This window comes from Lemur catta, chromosome 15 (genome assembly GCF_020740605.2).
Source record: "Lemur catta isolate mLemCat1 chromosome 15, mLemCat1.pri, whole genome shotgun sequence".
NCBI lineage: Eukaryota > Metazoa > Chordata > Mammalia > Primates > Lemuridae > Lemur > Lemur catta.
In genome coordinates, this window is record NC_059142.1 from 12,970,783 (window position 1) to 12,994,873 (window position 24,091).

General features: G+C 35.8%; 1 protein-coding gene across 2 annotated transcripts in view; it reads left to right on the forward strand.

The window, feature by feature from the left end:
* The window catches only part of RABEP1 (rabaptin, RAB GTPase binding effector protein 1), a 90,819-nt gene that overhangs the window by 18,685 nt on the left and 48,043 nt on the right, over positions 1-24,091 (forward strand). For both annotated transcript variants that reach the window (XM_045569989.1, XM_045569990.1), the window contains exon 2: positions 12,811-12,939. In XM_045569989.1, the coding sequence (XP_045425945.1) occupies positions 12,811-12,939 (129 nt within the window). The remainder of the gene's footprint in view (positions 1-12,810; positions 12,940-24,091) is intronic.

The window sequence follows — 24,091 nt, forward strand, 5'->3', positions numbered from 1 at the left end:
TTCTTAGTTTATTCAGATTTCCTTAGTTTTTACCTAATGTCCCTTTTGTCTCTCTGAATCCTATCCAGATGCTGTGTTACATTTAGTTACCATGTCTCCTTAGGGTCCTCTAGACTGTGACAGTTTTTCTGACTTTGTTTTCATGATCTTGCCAGTTTTAAGAAGTACTGGTCAGGTATTTTGTAGAATGTCCTTCAAGTGGGATCTGTCTGATGTTTTTCTCATGATTGGACTGAGGTTGTAGGTTTTTGGAAGGAAGAGTACACAGGTAAAGTGCCATTTTCTTCGCATCATATCAAGGGTACATGCCATCAACATGGCTTATCAGTGATGTTAGCCTTGACCACCCGTATTGAGGTAGTATTGGTCACGTTTCTCTCTCTCAGGGGAGGGGGCAGCACCTTTGTATGTTGTATTCTTTAGAAAAAAGTCAGTATGTGCTCTTCCACCCCCATGTAATGTTATGAAATCAGCCAGGTTGATTGTAAGCAGATTTTTCTGGAGTGTTTCCTGTCATCTAACTGATGTTAATTCCTTGTGGGTTTTTTTTTTCTTTTTCTTTTTTAAATCAATGGTTAGCACCCTAAGCAGTAGTCTTCCAGAGAATGGTAATGGAAGTGACAGTATAGTATGTTTCACTCATGGTTCTTTTTTGAAGACAAAACAATTTATTCTGTATGGTTTAAGCAGAAAAACTATTTTTTTGAGAGGATGTGACGTCGCTTACAGTCATTTGGAGGGCAGTGAGAGATAGATTCTACGCCATTGGTTTTCAAACTTTAGCCTGCTTCTAAAGGGTTTGTTAAAACATATTGGGGAGTTTTCTGATTCAGGGAGGTCTGAGGTGAGGTCCGAGAATTTACACTTCTCACAAGCACCAGGTGATGGTGGTGCTGTGGTTCCAGAACCACACTTTGAAAACTATCGTTCTATGCTGAACTTTAAGGAATACCTAAAAGCTGTCCTAGAACTGACCTGAGCCTCTGACACTATTGGCATATGGAGCTTTACTTTAATACTGTTGTTACTACTGCTTGCACAGATGCAACTTCTGATTCAGGAACTGCATCTATAACCACTGGGACACTACTAAAAGCCTTACAGCAGTGAGAATGGAACCTTGTTTCTTTACACTGCTCAATTCTGAGCTGAAGTTGTGTTTGGATGTATTTGGTTATAGGAGCCTAGGTTATTTGCCTGCATTTCAAGAGAGGTTGGGAATTTGTGTTTGATTTCTGTTTTGGGAAGTTATAACTCTTAAGATGGAAATTTCTTTAAATGTAGGAAGACATTTCAAAAGATGATGGACAGTGTGGATATGACAGTTGTCCACTGCACCAGTACTACTAAAAGTAACCTGTCTACACACTGTTTTTAATGGTTTTCAAGGAGATAAGGAGCTTGCACCAGAATGTAACTCTGTGTCGTGTACTGCTTTCTTAATTGAAAAATGCCAGCTGAACTGAGCAATGCGCTGTGAGTGTCTTAGCTGATTTTACTTTCTGGCACAAACTCCGTATCTCATTCTTAGACCAGTAACAAACAGTCTGCATACCAAACTTAGAGTAGCATTGTGCTACTGTAAAAGGATAAAAGAAGGGAATCGAGGGCTGTATTGAGATGGCTGACCTTGGGGTTTAGCTTGGCCTGTTTTCACTGAGCACATACTCTAGTATGCAGTAATATTTAAATATTCCAATACTTAAATAAATTTGGATAGTGATAACTGCTATGAGAATAACAAAATTGGCCTGATGAGCAAATTCCTTCTGCCATGACCAAGCACTAAATTTTTCTTGTAATCTTAAAGTCATACCTCATTAAAGCTGATTAAAAATAATTTGCATACACTAAAATTTATTGATTTTATGTATATAGATCCATGAGTTTTCAGAAACATACAGTTCTGTAACATCACCATAATTGTGTTATGAAACATTTTACCCTCCAAAATTCTTTCATGCCCCTTTTCAGTTAAACCCCTTATCCGCTTGCTTGCAAGTGCTGACCTGCTTTCTACCACTATAGTTTTGCCTTTTTTAGAATTTCACATGAATGGAATCATACTTTTTGTGTCTGGCTTCTTTTACTTAGCATATGCTCTTGATATATCTATCCATGTTACATGTATTAATCCTTTTTGTTGCTGAGGGGTATTCCATTGTAATTTGTCCATTTATAGTGGGCATGTGGGTTATTTTCAGTTTTTGGCTATAATAATTAAAGCAGCTATGAGCATTTTTCTACAAATCTTTGTGTGGAAATAGGTTTTCATTTGTAGGATTGCTGAGTTGTAGGGTGTGTGTCTGTTTTCCAAAGTGGTTGCACTGTTTTGCATTCCCACCAGCAGCCTGGACAACACTTGGTATTATCGGGCTTTTTAATTGTAGCCCTGCTAAGGAGTATATGGTGGCATCTCACTGTAGATGTAATTTGCATTTTCTTAATTACTAATAATGTTGAACATATTTTCATATATATATTTACCATTTGTATATTTGGTGAAGAAAGTTCAAAGATTTTGCCTATACTTTTGTTTGTGTTCTTATTAAGTTGCAAGTTTTTTTAATAATTTATTCTGGATACTAGTCTTTCATCAGATACATGTTTGCAAGTACTTTTCTGCTAGTCTCTGACTTTTAATTTTCTTATATTTGAAAGAGCAAAAGTTCTTAATTTTGATGAAATCTAATTTATCAATTTTTTTCTTTTATAGGTTATGCTATAGTTTATGCTATTGATGAAATCTTTGCCTACCCAAAGTTTATAAAGTTGCTTTATTTTTTTTTGAGACTGGGATTCGCTCTGTGGCCCAGGCTGGAGTGGAGTGGCGGGATCCCAGCTCACTGCAGCTTCAAACTCCTGGGCTGAAGCAATCCTCTGGTCTTAGCCTCCAGAGTAGCTGAGACATGCTCAGGCATGCTGAGACACCTGCCTAATTAAAAGTTTTTTTTTTTTTTTAGAGAAGGGCTCTCATTATGTTGCACAGGTTGGTATTAGACCCCTGGCCTATACCAGTGCTTCTGCCTGAGGCTTCCCAAAGTGCTGGGATTACATTTTGCTGGAAGGTTTTACTTTCATTTCTTCCATTTTGGTCTGTGGATTCATTTTGACTTAGTTTTTGTATATGATGTGAGGTAAGGATTGAGGTTCTTTCATATCCCCTGTTTTTTTCTTTCTTTTTTTGCGTTTTGATATCCGGTTGTTCTAGCACCCTTTGTTGAAAAAACTATCCTCTCCATTGAATTACCTTGACTTGTTTATCGAACATGAATTAAACATATTTGTGTAACTCAATTTCTGGATTCTAATCTGTTCCGTGGATATATTAATATATATCCTTATATCAAAACTGTACTATCTTGATTATTTTAGCTTTATAGAAAGTTTGAACTTTGATGATGTAAATCTTTCCAACTTTGTTAATTTTCAAAATGTTTTAGCTATTTTAAGTTTGCATTGTAGTATAAATTTTAGAATCAGCTTGTCGATTTCTACAAAAAGTGAATTGGTGGAATTTTGATTAGGGTTGCACTGAATCTATAAGTCAACCTGGAGAGAATTGGTCTCTTAACAATATTATCTTTTTTCTGATATACAAGGTATATTGTGTATTTTTAAATTAAAAATGAATGAATGGAAAAGAATTTCTGGTTATTTAAACAACTGTACCTTTTCTATTAGCATTTTATCCAAGGCAGTTGTCATACAGATCAGCATATTAAAAATGTCTTAGGCCAAGCGCAGTGGCTGACGCCTGTAATCCTAGCACTCTAGGAGGCCGAGGCGGGCGGATCGTTTGAGCTCAGGAGTTCGAGGCCAGCCTGAACAAAAGCGAGACCCTGTCTCTACTAAAAATAGAAAGAAATTATATGGACAACTAAAAATATATATAGAAAAAATTAGCTGGGCGTGGTGGCACATGCCTGTAGTCTCAGCTACTCGGGAGGCTGAGGCAGGAGGATTGCTTGAGCCCAGGAGTTTGAGGTTGCTGTGAGCTAGGCTGACACCACGGCACTCTAGCCCTGGCACAGAGGGAGACTTTGTCTCAAAAAAAAAAAAAAAAAATATCTTGGGCAATTTAGTTGTTGTAAACATGTAATTAATGGTATAAGAGCTTTGCAAAGTTTAAGTGCTGAAATTCAAGCACAAAAGTAAGGTGTAAGTTTAACTTCATTAGTAGTGAATTCTAAGAGTCCTAAGCCAAGTCTTGAAGTGGCATGATGTAGTTCTATTATGAATATTGGTGGAGTTCTAGGCAGAAAACTGAATTCTTTTGGCCTATTACCTTAAGTAAGCCTAATATTTAAATTTTGAATAAGTGTCTTTGTCTTATAAGTGAGGAACTAAAATATTTAAATATCCAAACAGTTAGAAAATATATCTGCTATTAAGTCCAGTGATATTCATGCTTTTTCATCTGGCTTGGCATTTTATAGTATTTGAAATATGTCTATTTGAAATAGAATAACACCTGTTTGTACAAATCAAATAGGTAACAGCCCATTTTTATCTATGCATACTTATGTCAGCTGTTGAACAGCATTTTGACGATTATAATAATTGGACTAAATGTGAATCAGAAATTAAGATGATTTAAAAACTATCTGGTAAAATTCATGTAATAGTGGTTGAACTATATTTTTGAGACAGGATCTTGCTGTGTTGCCCAGCCTAGAGTGCAGTGGTGTTATCATAGCTCACAGCAACCTCAGACTCTTCAGCTCAGCGGATCCTCTTGCCTCAGCCTCATGAGTAGCTGTCACTATAGGGGCATGCCCCCACACCTGGCTAATTTTTTAATTTTTTGTAGAGACAGGGTCTTGCTATTGCCCAGCTGGTCTCAGACTCCTGGCCTCAAGCAGTCCTCCTCCCTTGCCCTTCCAAAGGGCTAGGATTACAGGTGTGAACCACCATGCTGTATTAAAAAAATATCTGCAGTTTACTTCAGCTGTATAGTTGCTTGTTATTGAAGTAATCCTTAGTTGCCAACCATTTGAGAGTTTTTTCGTGGTCCTCATTGTCACTATGTATTCCACCTGAGAATACATGGTGGAATAGTTCTAAAACATAATAATGTAGGAATAGACCCTGGACTGTAGTTTATACTGCGTTGTCAATCTGTTGAACATTCACTCACATCCAGTGATCCCAAAATACTTGCCCTGGTTATAGCCCCTCTTCCTTGCTGTTCTATCCCTCTGTTTATCATATGTGCCCTTTTTGGGGCAACTGACTGTTTTCGTTTGCTCCTATTTCCCTTCTAAACTTTTCTGTTGTACTACCAGAAATTCCCATTCTTTTGTTCACAGTACTTTTCTGTATTTTTGTCTTTTTCTCAAAGTTTTGTTTGCCTGCTTGTCTTAATTCATAACTTTGCTTGAATACAATTTCAGGAACATTTAAAAAATAGAATATTAAACAAGTGGCTTATGAGCACTTTTTGATGTAGTTGTCACTAGGAAATATTTCTGGAAGAAGTTGGAACAAATGAACTTTTAACTTTTTCCAGCAGAATTATGAACTTGAAACTATAAAATCCTGGAACTGTTAACAGTAACCATCATTTGAGTACCTGTTTTATGTGAGCTATTTTTATACAAAGCTATCTCAAATTCTCACAGCATGTGATACTTTGCAAAATGGGTATCATCTTCATTTTAATAATGAAAATTCGGAAAGGTTAAACTGTTTGCCCTAATTCATATACTGAAAGCTTTGGTTTAGGTTGAAACCTAAGTTTCTCTGACTCCAAAACTGTAGATAGCTTACCACTGAATTTTAGTAAGGCATTTGACAACACTGTTCATGAAATCATAGATAAGGTGAAGAAATGTGATTTGATACTAAGGATAGTTGGAATGAATTTGTAACTCATAGAAGTCTTTCTAATATATCAATATCAATGTCTACCAGGATTTCAGGTGATGTACCAAAAGGCGCTATCTTTAGTCTTAACCAATAACTTCGTAAAAAAATAAAATAAAATAAACAACAACCAGCACCACAGATAAAACTGCACTAGGTTTAGGGCATAGGGAGCCTTGGTTTAAAGGCAGTTGAAGTGGAAAAGATTTAAGGACAGTGTTAGATTATGTTAATCTTTTGGGCTAACAATAACAATGTGGGATTGTGGCCAAAAAAAAGGTAGTATAAATTTACCGTACATTATTGAGAGTATAGCCCCCTGAAGAAGGAGATGATGTTTCCCCTAGAGTCTAGGCTGGTATTGTGTTTAGATCAGAGTGTGATATTTTGTGTAGAATTTCGACTAACTTTAGTGTGAGAGGAGAACAACTGGGATAAATGAAGCATTTAGAAATTATTGAAGGGTTAGGAGGTATTTTTTCTGGAGAAGAAAAGAGAGCAGATGTGGAATGTCAGATATTAGAAATTTTCCTGTCATTCTAGAGAGCAGAACCAAAATCTCTAAGGAAATAGATTTGGGATCATGTTACTAAAAGTAGATATTCCTAATAATTTAGGATGATCAGTTATCCAAGGAGAGGGTGGAAGGATAATCTAAAATTGTCTGAACAGTGGAATTGGCTGCCCTGTGAGGCAGTGAACTCAGTTATCAGATTTATGGTCATGCTGAAGCCACATGATCACCTGCCTGTGATAATGTAGGAATGGATTCCTGCAAAATTAGGACTTGGTGGCTTTCAAACTATTTTGACCTCTATCTACAGTAAGAAACATTTTTCATTGCAAACCAGTCTAAGATATGATTATCTGAGATAGAAGTTTCATGAAAGAACATATACTTGTATTAAAAGTGCTAGTGTTTTCTGTTGTGTCTCATTATTTTAAAAAGGCAGGTTGTTAATCACTAAATTAATTTAACAATGCACTAATGGATTGTGACTCAATTTGAAATACATTGGAGTAGACTAAATCTCTAAAAAACACTATGATCCTGTGATTGTTTTTACTCAACTAATAATGTAGAACTGAAAATTAGACCCAGAAAATTCCACAGTGCAGATGCCTAGAAGCTATTAATTTTGATTATCAACCCCTAGGGAGTGTGTAAATGACAAAGTATTCTTGTGCCCTATCATTTTATACTGCCATCCTTGCTATCTCCTTCCCTCTCCTCCCCCAGTCAGGATACAAAAATTAAAAAAAAAGAAATTAGCTCGATGTGGCAGCATGTGCTTGTAGCCCCAGCTACCCAGGAGGCTGAGGCGGGAGGATCAGTTGAGTCCAGGAGTTTGAGGCTGCAGTGAGCTGTGATCTTTTCATTGCACTCCAGCCTGGGTAACAGAGCAAGACCCTGTCTCTCTAAAAAATAAATGATTTTTCTTTCTTGAAGAAATTAACCCTTACCTTACTGTTTTCTTTTATATACTTTTTGATTTTTTTATCTTTTTGACTCTTTTGTAATAACACTTAGCTTAAAACACATATTGTACAGCTGTACAAAATATTTTTTTATATCTTTATTAGCTTTTTTCTATTTAAAATGTTTTTTCCTTTTTAAACTCTTTTGTTAAAAACTCAGACAGAAACACACACATTAGCCTGGGGTTATAGGGTCTGGATCATCAGTGTCACTGTCTTTCACCTCTTGTCCCATTGGAAGGACTTCACGGTCAAAAACATGCATGGAGCTGTCATCTCCTATGATGACAATGCCACCTTCTGGAATATCTCCTGAAGGACCTGTCTGAGGCTGTTTTACAAGTAACTTTTTTTTTCAAAAGTAAAAGGAGTGCATCATTACATAATGAGTGAGATGCCCACTCTCTGGGGGATGGACGTGCTTGAAGCTCTGACTGGGGGTGGGGAGGCAAGGGCAATATACATAACCTAAATATTTGTACCCCCATAATATGCTGAAGTAAAAAAAAAAAGTAAAAGGAGTGCATTGTAACAAAAGTATAGTTTAGTAAATACATAAACCAGTAACATAGTTGTTTATTATTGTTATTAAGTATTATGTGCTGAACATAATTGTATGTGCTATACTTTTATGTGATTGGCAGCACAGTAGCTTTGTTTATACCAGCATCATCATGAACATGTGAGTAACATGTTCTATGACATGATGACTACAAAGTCACTAGATGGTAGGAATTTTTCAACTCCGTTATAGTATTATGGAACCACCATCATACATGTGTGGTCCGTTGTTGATTGAAATGTCTTTAATGTGGCACATGATTGTATTTAAATATGAGCCTAAACAAAGCATAATACAGATAATAATCACTTTTAGTAATTCCTAGAAAAGGCTGGTGGTGATAAATTTCAGAGCACAGAGAGAAGATGGCTTGCTAGGTGGAAGGCCACTTCTGAAACAGAAAAAGAGATTATGGTTTATTTGGAAATTTATTTTAGCAAATTGCCAGCCCTGGGAAAATCTAAGTGTAGCTTAATTATTTTGCGTGTTAACATATTTTAAGACCATTAAAGTATGTGGACTTTTTATGAGCAAAGAGATTGAGATGGACCAATAAGATAAAATTATAATTATTAAAACACAAAAAGATAAACCATTTCATTATTTTTTAATTTCAATCTAAGCATAATTTATCCTTTTCATTATCATACAACTATGAATATAATTTGGCATATTCTTACTATTTATTTATTTTTTGGGACAGAGTATCCCTGTGTCACCCCAGGTAGAGTGCAGTAGTGTCATCATAGCTCACCGCAACTTCAAACTCTTGGGCTAAAGCTATCCTCCTGCCTCAGCCTCCAGAGTTGCTAGGGCTACAGGTACATACCGCTACACTCAGCTAATTTTTTTCTATTTTTAGTTACCCAGCTAATTTTTCTATTTTTAGTAGAGACAGGGTCTTGCCCTTGCTCAGGCTAGTCTTGAACTGAGCTCAAGCAATTCTCCTCCCTCAGCCTCCCAGAATGCTAGGATTACAGGCGTGAGCCACTATGCCTGGCCTTGGCATATTCTTTTCAGTCTTTTTTTCCTATGTATTTTTTACATAGCTCATATTGTGCTGTATATAATTTTGCATTTTATTATTTTTACTGAATATGCTTTTTCTGGCTTGGTATTTTATTGAATGGATGTATCTGCTATACTTAATAGTTTCATTTTAAAATCCAGTGATACACAAATTAAGACTTCTGAGTTTCAGGAACTGTTCACATTCTTCCATTGTAGTTATGTTCTGTTGTATATTGCTTGAAATAGTTATTCTCTTGGATCTTGAATGGCATTAAACAAAAAGATTTTGGTTGTAGTAAAATTTGACCTAGACTGCTTTTTTCCTTTTCCCATTTTGCCTTATGAAATTTAGTACAATGTTTTCCTTGTTAGAGGAATGTAGTAGGAATGTTGTAGGACACAGCTTGAGACTTCAAAATATTTTTAAGTTATGCGTGTACTCTCATTCTTACCAAAATTAGAGGAAGAGATATATCTAAGAATTATTGGGGCTTTCCACCATTTATTTACCTTTCTTTTCCCTTTCTTTATTGTTGTTGGTTAATTCAGACATTATGAATAAGTGATATAGTAATTTTTCCTTTTGACTGTCAGGTATTAAAAGTAGCCATTGTATTAGTTTCCCCCTTTTTGTTATTACTCAGATTAAGGTAACAAATATGGAGTGTGTGGAATGGTTAATGAAGAGTGGCATGCTCCTACTCTCAGCTGCCAAATTGCAGAAGGTGTAATATTGCTGAAGGCTGGCATTGACACTAATTGTCTGTGATGCTACGAAGGTACGTGAGAATAGGGAAGGGTATGAGCTGGAAGTCTAAGCATGGAACTGAGTTAGAATCATGAGGTTGGAAGGGATTTCTGTTGTTTTCTGGCTACATACAAAGTTACTTGATCGCTCTGCTTTTTTTCTTTATTCATTGAGAATACCTTTAGTTTAATAATAATAGCTAACATGTATCTGTTTGTATTTATATGCCACACTAAGTACTTTTTCCATGAACTATTAGCTAGTTATTGTGACCTATTAGTCACTGTGTTAGAAAAATAATATAGCATTTTGTGTGACGAGAGCTATTTTCAGTTTGATTTGTGGTTGATGGCTGATGCATTTAGGATATGCCTATTTGTAAACTTTCCTATTGTCTTATCCAGAGTGAATTGATTTTTCTACATGAAGCAGTGAAGGCATTTTTGTAAAATATGGTTATTTTGGCCTTTCTGTATGTTAGAAGTACTTGGCTTTGCAGTATGTTAGAAGTACTTGGGGTGGATTATTACCTTCTTTTTTTTTTTAGTCATTTTCCCCAGGAAAGCATATTAATTTTTTTAATTTTAAAAACAGAATAAGTGAGTTACTCTGTACATCCTCATAGGGATCAGGATTTCTGGAATTGAAAACTGTGCTGAAGCCTGGAGAGACCCAGTCAGACTTGTGGGTAGAGACTGGGTCTGAACTATGGATGAGAGCCAGGATGGGGTGGAAATCAGTGGAAACACATTTAATCTTGGCTGTGGCTTTAAACGCTGCATTTTTGTTTTTGTTGATTCATTAGCCTCAGTTCCTAAGTATAAATGTAACAAATGTTGAACAGCGTGGTCGGTTTTGTGTGTGTGAATGTATACATTTTGGTAGAAGGTAGGGGAGGGTGGGGATATGGGTGTTCCGGGGAAAATAAGAACAAAGGGATCTTGTATTTTCTCCTTTCTTGATTCCGCAGAACCCTTCCCTACCTCAGTACTAATCAGTAGCTCCCAGTAATATTAAAGTGTTAAGTGGAAAAACTGTTTAATTGATTTAACAATTAGGACTTAGCAATAAAAATACCAGCAGAAATAAATAGCACAGAGAACAACTTTCCTTCATGATTACAAATGGTATATATGAGATAATTGCATATTTTCCCCTTCCAGTGGATTCCTCATTCCTCTTTTTCTCAAAGTTATCAAGCCTTCAGATGACCAGATGTCACTGCTTTGACTTTAAGACTTTAGATGTTTATTCCTCAAAATGACTTCTCTTTGATGACATGGAACTCATGGCAGCAGTCATTTTCTTTTTGTGCCACAGATTGTACTGATACTGTTCATTCTGTAGTGAGGCAGTCTGGAGATGTCACAGGAATGAACAAATACAAATGCTCCTTGACTTACCATCCATTTAATACACCTAACGTCCTAGCTTAGCTTAGCCTAGCCCACCTTAAATGTGAACCAGCAGTTGGGCCAAAATCATGTAACATCTAGCCTATTATTTAATAAAGTGTCGACTATCTCATGTAATCTATTGAATACTGTGTGGGTACCATAGTAAAGTTGAAAAAATCGTAGGTTGAACCATTGTAAGTCTGGGGCTGTCTGTATTGGTTTTAGTTCATTTTTTTTTTTAATTTCACAGTATTATGGGGTACAAATTTTTTGGTTACATGGATCGCTTTTGTAATGCTTGAATTAGGGTTAAAAGTGTGCCTGTCATCCAGATAGTGTTCATTGTGCTCGTGAGGTAGGTTTTTGCTCATCCCTTCCACTCCTCTCCCACCCCCCTGCTTGATTTCCATTGAGTTTTATTTACCTCTGTACACAAGTGTGCTCATCAGTTAGTTCCAGTTTAATAGTGAGTACATGTGGTGTTTGTTTTTCTATTTAGATACTTCACTTAGGATAATGGTTTACAGTCCATCCAAATTGTTGCAAAAAGCATTAAGTCATCCATCTTCAAGGCTGAGTAGTATTCCATGGTGTTGGTGTGGCATAGATGCTGGCATAGTTCATTATTTATTGTCAAATGAGTATATATTCTCATTTTAGAGAACTTTTAAAAGCATGTGGAAGAAATTAATGACCTATTACTCAGAGACAAATCATTGGTACATTTTTTTCCAATGTTTTTTCTATGCATTATAAAATTAGCTCTCAACTAAATTGAGACATGAGTTGGGGGAGGGGATGGCCTTCAAATATATCTCAGATCTCAAGTTGAAATTGTAGGCAAATCATCCTTATCTGGAGTTCCTTGTAGTAAGGAACTGGGATATTTGCTGGCCTATCTAATTAGACAGTGGCTGATTTGTACTGATAGATATATCCCCTGAAGGGATTGTCGTCATAGCTTTAAGGCTGGGATGTTGTTGGGGCAAAGGAGGAGGTCGAGGGTTTAGACAGCTGGCCCTCCTACCCTGTGCTTCAACCAAAAGAGCCCTTGGGCTTGGTTGGGGAAGGCAGTCATTTAATCACCTGTGGCAATATTATAGAGCCTGTAAAGTAAAAAATATGTCTCTGTCCCTACCACACCATGATCAATGTTAATCTGAAAACCAGATTATCTTCTAGTAATTAAGTGTTCATACAGAATGTGTAGTTCTGTATCCTCTCCATAGGCATGGGTTCTTGATTATGATTTCAATGTAATGGTAATGGATCATTTTGTCATTGGAAGAATAGTTCAGTCTGCTATGGCTACCCTAATCAGGGAACCTATTAGAGTTTGCTTATAACACTTGAGAGAAGCAGGAAATACCAAGATTGGCAGTGGGTTCATTTGTAGGATAAATAGGTCCAATAATCTAATATTTAACCATTCAAAAGTAGATTGATATTCTATCAGTTGTACAAAGGAACTTTACAAGTTCTTTGTTTTCTTTTTGGAAATTGGCCTTATGTGATTCTCTGTGTATATGCTATTTTACTTTGTGTGACTCATTCACAGTTTGTGTATTAAGACTAATAGAAGTGTCTTTTTTAAAATTAGAATTTCCTAGAATATAGTGGATCTTTGGAAGGACCTTGACAACTTGTTTCCTGTATGACAGTGAGCAGTGGAATATTAATTTATTCTTGAATTTTAATTTGTAAATAAACTTGATTACTTGTTAACTAGTATTTTTTTTTTCCAGTTTCTCTTCAGCAACGGGTAGCAGAATTGGAAAAAATTAATGCAGAATTTTCACGTGCACAGCAGCAGCTTGAGCAAGAATTTAATCAAAAGAGGGCAAAATTTAAGGAGTTATATTTGGCTAAAGAGGGTAAGTTCCTGTGTCCCACCAACCCCAATACTAAAACTGCCTTAAAATGTTAAGTTTCTTGGTTATACAGTGTTAATTTTTTTTTTCTGACTCCACACCCAGTGAATATGGGTGTTAATTTTATTTAATAAACCTTCATTTTATTTGTACTTATATTGCATAACAGAAGAATACAATTTGGAGGCTAGAGTTAAGAATGGAATTGAGAAACAAGTTGAAAAATGCATTATCCAGATTTGTCTTTATTTTTTGACTTTTGTGTTAGCACTTAATACAGCAGGTACATAGTCCTGAGACATGAGCCTTTGCTCTTAACACTTGAGATACAGGCCCGGGCAAACCAGGAGTGTTGGCATTCTACCAGTAGCTTTAGCCATGTTATATTAAAACTGACATTTCATGAAATTAATCTAACAAATGTTCAGTTATTTATCAATAAATATTTGTTTAATACCTATTATGGAGCACACATTGTACTTAGGTGCTGGGTGTAAATTCATGTGGTTCTTTAACTTGGTTGGACTCAAGTGAGGAAGACAGATGTTAAGTAATTGTGTGAGATTAGTTGTTAAAAAGGAAACTATGTAAGGCAAATACATGAGAGAATATGATGGGGGGACCTAATTGGAAGGATCAGGGAAGGAGTTTACATTTTTGGGTATTGGCCAGATATGGTTTCCACAGTTGACTAGAGCAGCAGTTCTCAAAGTGTGATTGTGGAACAGCAGCATTGGCATCACTACTATCACATGGGATATCATGTGGGACAGTTGTTAAACATGCAGATGTTGGGTCCCCCCCAGATTTATGAGTGAGAAGCTATGAGATTAGGGTCCAGGGGTCAGTGTTTTAACAGGCTCTCCAGGTGATTCAGATGTAGGCTAAATTTTGAAACTACTCTTTAGAGCAGTGGCTCTCAAACATTAATGTGGATAAAAATCATCTCGAGAGCTTATTAGACCATAGTATGTTTGAGTGAGGCCTGTGAATTTGCATTTCTTCTAATAAGCTTATAGGTGATTCCAATTACTGCTAGTCCAAGGACCACAGTTTGAGAGCTCCTAGAGTAGTTATCATGCAACTTTTTAATTTATATACATAAAATATTTATATACTTACATGCATTCCACACATTTTCAATTGAAGTTGATGTTTAAAATTTTTAAGTTTAAAAAGATGTGAAGGATAGAAAATTTATAATATTGTCAATACTCAGCAATTTGAAACTTCCTGCTTTTAAACATACCCAGTGTAATCAAAATATTGTAGTGATTTAATGTCTATCACTATCTGTTTAACAGAAAGTACATGAATAAGCTTTTTAGCAGAAAGTTTACGTTGTTTGCCTCTCGAGTGGGGTTTCTTCTTTATATCTCTCTTAGAATTTTATTCTTGAATTGGTTGTGAAACTTGAGTGTGCAACATAATTACCTGTAGAGTTTGTTAAAACAAAGATTACTGGGTCTTACCGCCAGAGTTTGATTCACTAGGTCAGTGGAAACCCAGAATTTGCATTTCTGATGAGTTACCAGGTGATGCTGATGCTTTTGGTTCAGGGACCACACTTTAAGAACCAGCGGTCTAAAGTAGTATCTTATGTTTGAAAGTCTTTTAAAAATAATTTAGTCAGAGTTCTCTCCAACAAAATTATACATTTAAATTTCTTCAGTATTGAGATATTATTAAAATTATTAGAAATACACAGTCACACTATAGATAATTCATACATTTTAAAAATTATTAAAATGAAAAAATTATTGGAAATGTAGCTCTTTTGAGATATATTGGGTCTTCCAATTAAATCATGATTCTGTGGATGAATATTATTTACTGCTAGAAAAAGATATATTTCGGCATCAGTTCTATTGCAGTTTTTAAATTTTTGTTTTTTTAAGATATAAATGCTTAGAACCCTTGGTTCGTAAGTAGTTTTATTTTAGTAATTATTTCTCAGTTCTCCTCTTTCTGAATTATGTGTTAAATTACGTAGTGCTTTAGCTTCAAAAATATTTTTATTCTGTTAGCTAACAACTCAATTAGATCTTCCTTCAATTTTGTTGAAAGCAGACTTTGCAACCACCTGACTTGCCAAAGGATTTGTTACACAGTTAGTCATTCACTTTTTATTTTTGACAGTGATATTTTAAATTGTCCCTCTGGTTTGATACCACAGAGGAGTTTTTAATACAACGGGATGATGTACCATAGTAAAATTGAGGGTCGGTGAAAAGCCTTTCTTTTGCTACATAGGAGAAGGGTGATTATGAAAGGCAGGTAAAGATGGAGAATCTGAGCTTAAATTACATCCTGTGTTTTAGGAAAGAATGTTTTTGAGAGTTGAGGATCTAGAAGTTAATTCCTTTAAAACAACATAAGCCTGTGTATCCTTTGGGAAACCTTTGAATATCCCCAGGGGCACAGTACCCGACTTTGAAGACCACTGCTTTGGAGTGGTATTATTCAGACTGTAGGCAGTAACCCATTGATAGATAACAAAATTAGGTTGTGATCTGCAACTTAAGAAGGAATAAAATGGAAAATAACAGCTCATTATACTTGGTATGGTTACGTAAATACAGCTACACACAATTTTTGTTTTGTTACATATGTACGTATTTGTATAGGGTTGTGATATAAAATATATTTCTTGTGGTTAATTACAGTGAAAGAAGTTTGAAAGCCATTATACTATAGGATGGAAGGTTCGCAGGCTCTGCAGAATTTAGCCCTGGCTTGGAAAGTCTTAGTGACTGGTATGGGATGGGGTTCTATTTTCTCATGGCTTGCAGGAGAACTGTTTTCTATTTAAGTTTATTCCTCCATAGGCTGATAAGGAGATAAGAAAGCTGATACGTAGGTATGGTGGCACTCTGCAAGACTTACTGTGAAGGTTGGGATGAATGAGCTGGTTTTTATTTTTCAGGAAGTATAGTCTACTGTGATAGATAATGTATTTTTCACAGTATCATCATTGTTTGAATATCTGTTAAGTTTTATGAGGAGTAAGTTCTCTGTGATTATTCAAAATGTTCATGTGAATTTGTTATCCTTCTCTCCCTGCTTAAATTTGTTTCCATCTTTGAATTGACAGAGCACCACTGTAAACTCTGTGCAGTGGTATGTTCTTGTCAAGATGACCTGTTATATATTTAATGTATAAGGTCATGGTAGTGTTTCCTTTAATAACCAGTTCAAATTTAATGTAATACTGGCCACTGATGTCCTTTTTTTCCCTTTATCTCTCACACCAATACGTCTGTGGCTTGGCTGTCCTTTCCATAGATTTTTTTCTTTCAGTCTTTCTTTATTGAATAAATTGTTCACTTGACCAGCCTTAAAAAAATAAATAAATAAAATAAATTGAAGTTAATCTTGTCTAAAACTTGTTTGTTCTGTTTTCTATTTTTCTCTGTCCGCAAATAAAGCTATTAGGGTTTACCTTGTTTTCTTTGAAATTATAAAATTAACTTTTCTCTAAAACTCTGAACGAAAATGACCAACATCTCATTTCTGAAATGTATTATCAATTGCAATTTTATATCTCTGAAATAAAGAGCTTATAATGTGGGTTAGTTTAGAAAACATACTTGATATGTTAAAATTGCTTTGATCATATCTATACCCCATAAATAATCTTTTGTGTACTATTGTATCTTTAGTATCTGAAGTTCTCAATAAACTCAAGCTGGCCATAGAGCACAGTTGAGGTAACTTTTTACAAAATTTCAAAACAAATACTGTGATCCTTTTTGAGAGTTTTTCGAGCCATTCCTAAAGCAAATGCATAGTGTGTAAACGGTCAGTATTGGGTATTTAGTTTCTATCTTGCCTGTTTACCTATATCATAATAAAAACCAAATTCAGGCTGGGTGCGGTGGCTCACGCCTGTAATCCTAGCACTCTGGGAGGCCGAGGCGGGTGGATTGTTTGAGCTCAGGAGTTCAAGACCAGCCTGAGCAAGGACGAGACCCCGTCTCTACTAAAAATAGAAAGAAATTATATGGACAGCTAAAAATATATATATAGAAAAAATTAGCCAGGCATGGTGGCGCATGCCTGTAGTCCCAGCTACTCAGGAGGCTGAAGCAGTAGGATCATTTAAGCCCAGGAGTTTGAGGTTGCTGTGAGCTAGGCTGACGCCACGGCACTCACTCTAGCCCGGGCAACAGAGTGAGACTCTGTCTCAAAAAAAAAAAAAAACCAAATTCAAAGATTTCCTCTAAAGCAACAGCTTATCTTATTGCATCTACTATGAAGTCTAAGTGTAGGTTTTATGATTGTCACAGGTGTTAACAGTATAAACCATGATTTTGATGTGCTCAGCAGTGTTTATCTTTCAGCAAACCAGGTCATAATGAACCTGAAGTCTAAACATTGGTTTTTCCCAGTAGTGACAGCTTTTGCTTTGGTGTTATAATAGCTATGCTTGCATTTATTTGGAGAATAGCAGACTTATAAGTGCAAATAGTAATGAGGAATGTTAATAAAAGAGATTATTACCTTTGACTCCTCTTACTGCCTATTCTTGCCTTAGTATCCATACTTTTTTTTCCCCCCTCTTCTTTCTTAGTACCCATTCTTTTCCTAGCTGACTTCAGCTGGGAATGTTATATAAATAGTATTGAAAGTTTTGTTGTTTTTCTGTTGAACTTGGAAAAAGTATTTTCTGATTTAGCTTTCCTTCCTTAAACAACTTCAGTACAAAGCTTTAGTACTGCAGCAGTGTTTGTGTTTTGGAAATCCTTAGTTTGGGGCAACGAGTAAGAGCCTATTGTGTGAAACACCAAACAAAAGGCCATAGAGTTCTCAATTTGAGGTAAAATAGAAATAGAGATCATGGATCGGATCATCACCAGAAGACATTGAAATTTTCTAGTGGTGTTCAAAAGGACTTTATACATGGTCTTAATTTATATAAAGCTCTGATGCTAAATAATCAGAATTTCAATAGTGAAAAGCTAGGCTTAGGAAGCTGTTTGTGGTTCAGATGCCATAAGCTTGCACTTAGAAATGGAAATGAAATAAAAGTATATAAAAATTAATTTAAAAACCATTGGAAATCCTAGAAATAAAAGATTAAAAATTGAAATAATGTTAATAAATGATGTAAATTGTAGAGAAGACACAGGTTTTAAAATTAGAAAACAGTATTTTTTTTTTTTTTTTTTTTGAGACAGAGTCTTGCTCTTTTGCCCTGGCTAGAGTGCCATGGCATCAGCCTAGCTCATAGCAACCTCAAACTCCTGGGCTCAAGTGATCCTTCTGCCTCAGCCTCCCTAGTTGCTGGGACTACAGGCATGCGCCACTATGGCCGGCTAATTTTTTCTGTATATATTTTTAGTTGTCCAGATAATTTTTTTCTATTTTTAGTAGCGACGAGGTCTCACTCTTGCCCAGGCTAGTCTCAAACTCCTGAGCTCAAATGATCCACCTGCCTTGGCCTCCCAGAGTGCTAGGATTATAGGCGTGAGCCACCACGCCCGTCCTAGAAAACAGTATTGAGGAGTTCTCCCTCCTCATGAGACAAAGAGGGAACTATCAAAGAATATATTGAAGACATAGAGGATGAATTTGAGAACCTCCAACACACATCTGAAAAGAGTTTCAGGAGAAGCGAATGGAGGGAATAGTAGACAATATTTGAGGAGATAATACCAGAGATTTTACAAGCCCTAAAGAAAATGTGAGTGATTACTGTAAATACAGAGTACCAAGCAGGGTAAATAATAGTAAATTTGTACTTTGACACATGTCTTAAGTGGTAGAACATCAAGAATGAAAAGAGAAGCTACCAGAGAGAAGACAATTACCCTGACAGGAGGTACCTCATAAACACAAGAGATGCCAGAAGACGATGAAATAAGATCTTCAAAGTTGACTTGCTCTGGTTGGGTTACTATTGGTTTTATACAGTTCAGGGAGACAGGAATTACAGGTAAAGTCATAAATCAATACATGGAAGGCATACATTGGTTTGGCAGGGGAAAAGGTGGGACAACTTAAAAAGGGGGGGTGTTATAGATTACAGGTGGGTTTAAAGACTCTTTGACTTGGAATTGGTTAAAGAAATGAAGCTTTGTCTAAAGGCTTGGAATATTTTAAGTTAAGATGAAGATGTCTATTAATCAGAGACAAGCTACCAGGCATATATTTGTTTTGTAAATTGAGGACCTGCAGGTTTGTCCTTAGGCCTGTTAATGAGTTACAAAGGATATCTACAAGAAAGGAGGGGGGGCATGATGAGGTATGTCTGACCTCCCTTCTCTTGGCTGGCAACTCAGTTTTAGGGTATCCTTGGCCAAGAGTGTAGGGGAGGCTTAAGATTTTGAGTTCACATCCGGCAGTTCCACTCCGTGGTATATGCACAAGAAAAATGAAAACACATCCATATATAAACTTGTACTTGGATTTCTACAGCAGCATTATTCATAATAACCAAAAAGTGGGGAACTAAATGTCCATCAACTAATGAATGGATAACAAAAATATATTTCTTCTTATCCATAAAAAGGAATGAAGTACTGGTACTGTCTAGAACATGGATGAATCCTGAAAACATTATGCTAAGTGCAGAAAGCCAGTCACAAAAGATCACAAATTATATGACTGTTTATATGAAACGTTCAGAATAGGCAATGTATAGAGATCTCACCAAATCAGTCACAATTAGTTGGTGTCCTTAAGGGTTGCCTAAGGCTGATGAGCATGGGAGTTGGCAGGGATAAATAAACAATATAGCACCGGGCACAGTGGCTCACGCCTATAATCCTAGCACTCTGGGAGGCTGAGGCGGGTGGGTCGCTCGAGGTCAGGAGTTCGAGACCAGCCTGAGCAAGAGTGAGACCCTGTCTCTACTAAAATAAAATAAAATAAAATAAAATAAAATAAAATAAAATAAAATAAAATCTTCCAACAAAACTGTAGGCCAATATCCCTACAGTTGATGAACATAGATTCAAAAATTCTCAACAAAACACTAGCAAATCAAATTAAAAAAACATTAAAAAAACAAATTGAAAAGGTCAGTGACCATGATCAAGTGAGGTTTATCCCACAAATGGAAGGATGGTTCAACATATACAAATGAATAAACATGATACATCTCATCAACAGAACCAAACACAAAAACCATATGATTATTTCAATAACAAATAAGCATTCGCCCCAAGACCTTCAACATCCCTTTATGATAAAAAAACCCTCAATAAACTGCATATGGAAGGAACATGCCTGAACGTAATGAAGGCCATATATGACAAACCTGCATCTAACATCTTAGTGAATGGGGAGAAATGAAAGGGCTTTCCTGTAAGTTCTGGAAGAAGACAAGAGTGCCCACTTTCACCATTTTTATTCGATACGGTACTTGGAAATCCTGGTCAGAGCAGTTACACAAGAGAAAGAAATAAAGGGTATCCAAATCGAAAAGGAAGAAGGTAAATTGGCCTTGTTAGCAGATGACGTGATATTGTACTTAGGAAAACCTAATAAAGATTCTACCAAAAAACTATTAGAACTGATAAATGAATTCAGTAAAATTACAAGACACAAAATCTTCATAGAAAAATCAGTAGGATTTGTATATGCCAGCAGCAGACATTCTGAAAGAGAAATTATGAAAGCAATCCCATTTACAAAAGCTACAAAGAATATAAAAATATACAGGAATCAATTTAATAAAAGAAGTGGAAGATTCATAGAAAGTGAATTATAAAACACTGATGAAAGAAATTGAACACAGAAAAATGAGAAAGATTCCATGCTTATGGATTTGAAGAATTAATGTTGGGAGGGGGTCATAAGAAAAAAAAATTAATATTGTTAAAATGATAATGCTGTCCAAAGCAATTTACAGATTCAGGGCAATCCCTACCGAAATGCCATTGTCGTATGGGGGAAGGACATGCTTGTGGCCCTGGCTTGAGCGAGGCAAATGCATTTCATGTAACCAAAATGTTTGTACCTCCATAATATCCTGAATTAAAAAAAATAGAAAATTTCAAGACATTAATGCTCAAGAACGTACATGCAAAAATTCCAAAGAAAAGATAAATAAAATCCAACAAAATGTATAAAGAATAACATGAACAATTTGGATTTATTTCAGAGATGCAAGGTTGATTTATATATGAAAAACACATGTAATCCTTTCTATACAGGTAGTAAAAGCATTTGGTAACATAATATTCATACTGGTTAAAAATGATATTTATTGCAAGCTAAAAATAGAATGACCTCAGTATACCAAAAAAAGTGAAAAAAATCATACTTAATGGTTAATGAGTAAATAAAGCTTTCCCTGTGACACTAGGAAAACACAAGTAGGAAAAAAAACAACAAAATTTAAAATAAATTTTGAAGAATTCTGAACTCATGAAAGGAAACAAGGAAAATTCTAAAAATTATTTTATATTTTTATACTTGCCTAAACATCTAATTTTTAAACAGAAAAATCATGTTAAGCATATTATAAATAGTGAATTACTGAAAGCTATGAGTAATACTAAAATTTTGAGAAACGTTTTTATATTTCTAGAATTTCCCTTTTATAAACTTGCTCTAAAAGTCCTGAAGATGGTATAAACATCACAAATTAAGTCAAACATAATTTGATATCACATATTTTCCATAATTCATTAAATCTTCTTAAATAACATACACAGAAACACCTCACTCTCTAAAAATCATAAACTACTGCATTTCCAAGTCTGTCTTTTTAAATCCTTGAGCTCAGAAAAAATCCATTTCTCTCCTTTCCTAATGACATGACTTCTTTCTGTATTGACAACAGAGGGCAGTTCTTGGAACACTCTAACTTCACCCAGAATGGAACAGTCCATTTATATGGCTTTGTCATGAAATGAGGTGCTCCACATAAATGACCTTCCCAATAACTTGAGCATATCATGTTCAATGCCAAACTTACTTTATTTTAGTACATCTTGTAATGTAGTCGTCTTCCTTCTTCAGCAGAAGATACTGAATTTGTACTGAAACTTTTCCTGAAAACTCCATCAAGGAAAGCCAATATCATACCAACACATTACGGTGGTCTACATGTCCTTGTCATTTTCTTGTCTCCTTTAATATTGCATTGTGAGACAGTGCCCCTCATGATAACCTTGTGTCAAGCTCTAGAAAATACCATCACTATTTTCCAAATGAATAGACTGAGGCCCTTGATGAGTCAAGTAACTTGCCAAGGTCACAGGCCAATGTGTGGCAGAGACTATTTATTCCAAAGCTTGTGCTCCAACCACTATGTTAAAATAAATAAATACATTTTTAAAAGTTAGTTTTTTAAAAAAGGTATTAAATAAATGTCACTGGGGCATAAGCAAGAGTCCACTACCTTGGGGTACGTGCGCAGAATCTCCCTGAATGAGCAGTCAGAAAAACTGAAACCTGACAAAGTCATGTTCTGCTCTACAAGTTATTTAGAAGTGGAGTATTATGGGCTAACCTGTGTCTCCCACCCAAATTCACATGCTGAAATTCTAACCCCTAGTACTTCAAAATGTGACTGTATTTGGAGACAGGGTCTATACAGAGGTCAATAAGTTAAAGTCATTAGGGTGGTCCCTAATCCAATATGACTGATGTTCTTATAAGAAGAGGAAATTTAAACACAGACATATATAGAGGAGAGGCAACATGAAGACACAAGGAGAAGATAGCCATCGACAAACCAAAGAGAGAGATCTCAGGAAAAAACCAACCCTGCCTATACCTTGATCTTGGACTTCCAGCCTCCAGGACTGTGTCAAAATAAATTTCTATTAAAAAAAAAAGTACCATCGTTACTCTTCACAGATATGGGAAAAAAATTCTAAGATTTGGATATATCTGTATACACACACACATATATTTATATATAGACTAGAAAAGTAGCCAAAGGAATCCTGAGCAAATATTACAAAGCTAGAGGCATCACACTACCTGACATCAAAATATACTACAAAAGCATAGTAACCACCTAGCACTCTGGGAGGCCGAGGTGGGTGGATCGTTTGATCTCAGGAGTTCGAGACCAGCCTGAGCAAGAGTGAGACCCCTTCTCTACTAAAAATAGAAAGAAATTAGCTGGACAACTCAAAATATATAGAAAAAATTAGCCAAGCATGGTGACACATGCCTGTAGTCCCAGCTACTCGGGAGGCTGAGGCAGAAGGATTGCTGGAGCCCAGGAGTTTGAGGTTGCTGTGAGCTAGAGGCTGACGCCACGGCACTCTAGCCCGGGCAACAGAGTGAGACTCTGTCTAAAAAAAAAAAAAAAAAAAAAGTATAGTAACCAAATTGGCATAGTACTGACATAAGAATAGATAGACCAATGGAATAGAATAAAGAACCCAATATAAATCCACATATTTACAACATAAATATGTGGATACAGTTACTCATCTTCAACAAAGGTGCCAAGAACACAATGCAGAAAGGAGAGTCTCTTTAATAAATGGTGCTGAGAAAACTGGGTAAACTGTATGCAGAAGAGTGACACTAGACCCCTATCTCTCACCATACACAAAAATAAAAAGTGGATTAAAGACTTAAACCTGAAATCTGAAACTATGAAACTACTAGAAGAAAAGATGGGGGAAATGCTCCAGGACATTGGTCTGGGCAAAGAATTTTTTGTGTAAGACCTCCAAAGTACAGGCAACCAAGGCAAACATAGACAAATGGGATTGTATCAAGTAAAAAGAATAATCTGCCAATTATATAAATAAAGAAACAATAAAAGAAACAATCTGCCAATTAGAAAAAGATCTGGGCAAACACTCAGCAAAGAATATATGCAGATGGCAAGTAAGCATATGAAAAAATGTTCAGTATCATAGGTCCTTAGGGAATTGCAAATTAAAACGAGATACCACTACACACCTATTAGAATGCCAAAAATCCAAAATGTTGAAAACAGCAAATGCTGGTGAGGATGTGGAACAACAGGAACGCTCATTCATTGCTAATGGGAATGCAAAATGATAATAGCCCCTTTGATAGTTTGGGAGTTTCTTTACAAGACTAAACACTGTTACCATTTGATTCAGCAGTGATGCTTTTTGGTATAACATTTACTCAAATGCCTTGAAAACCTATGTCCACACAAAAACCTGCACAAAGATGTTTATAGCAGCTTTATTCTTTAATTGTC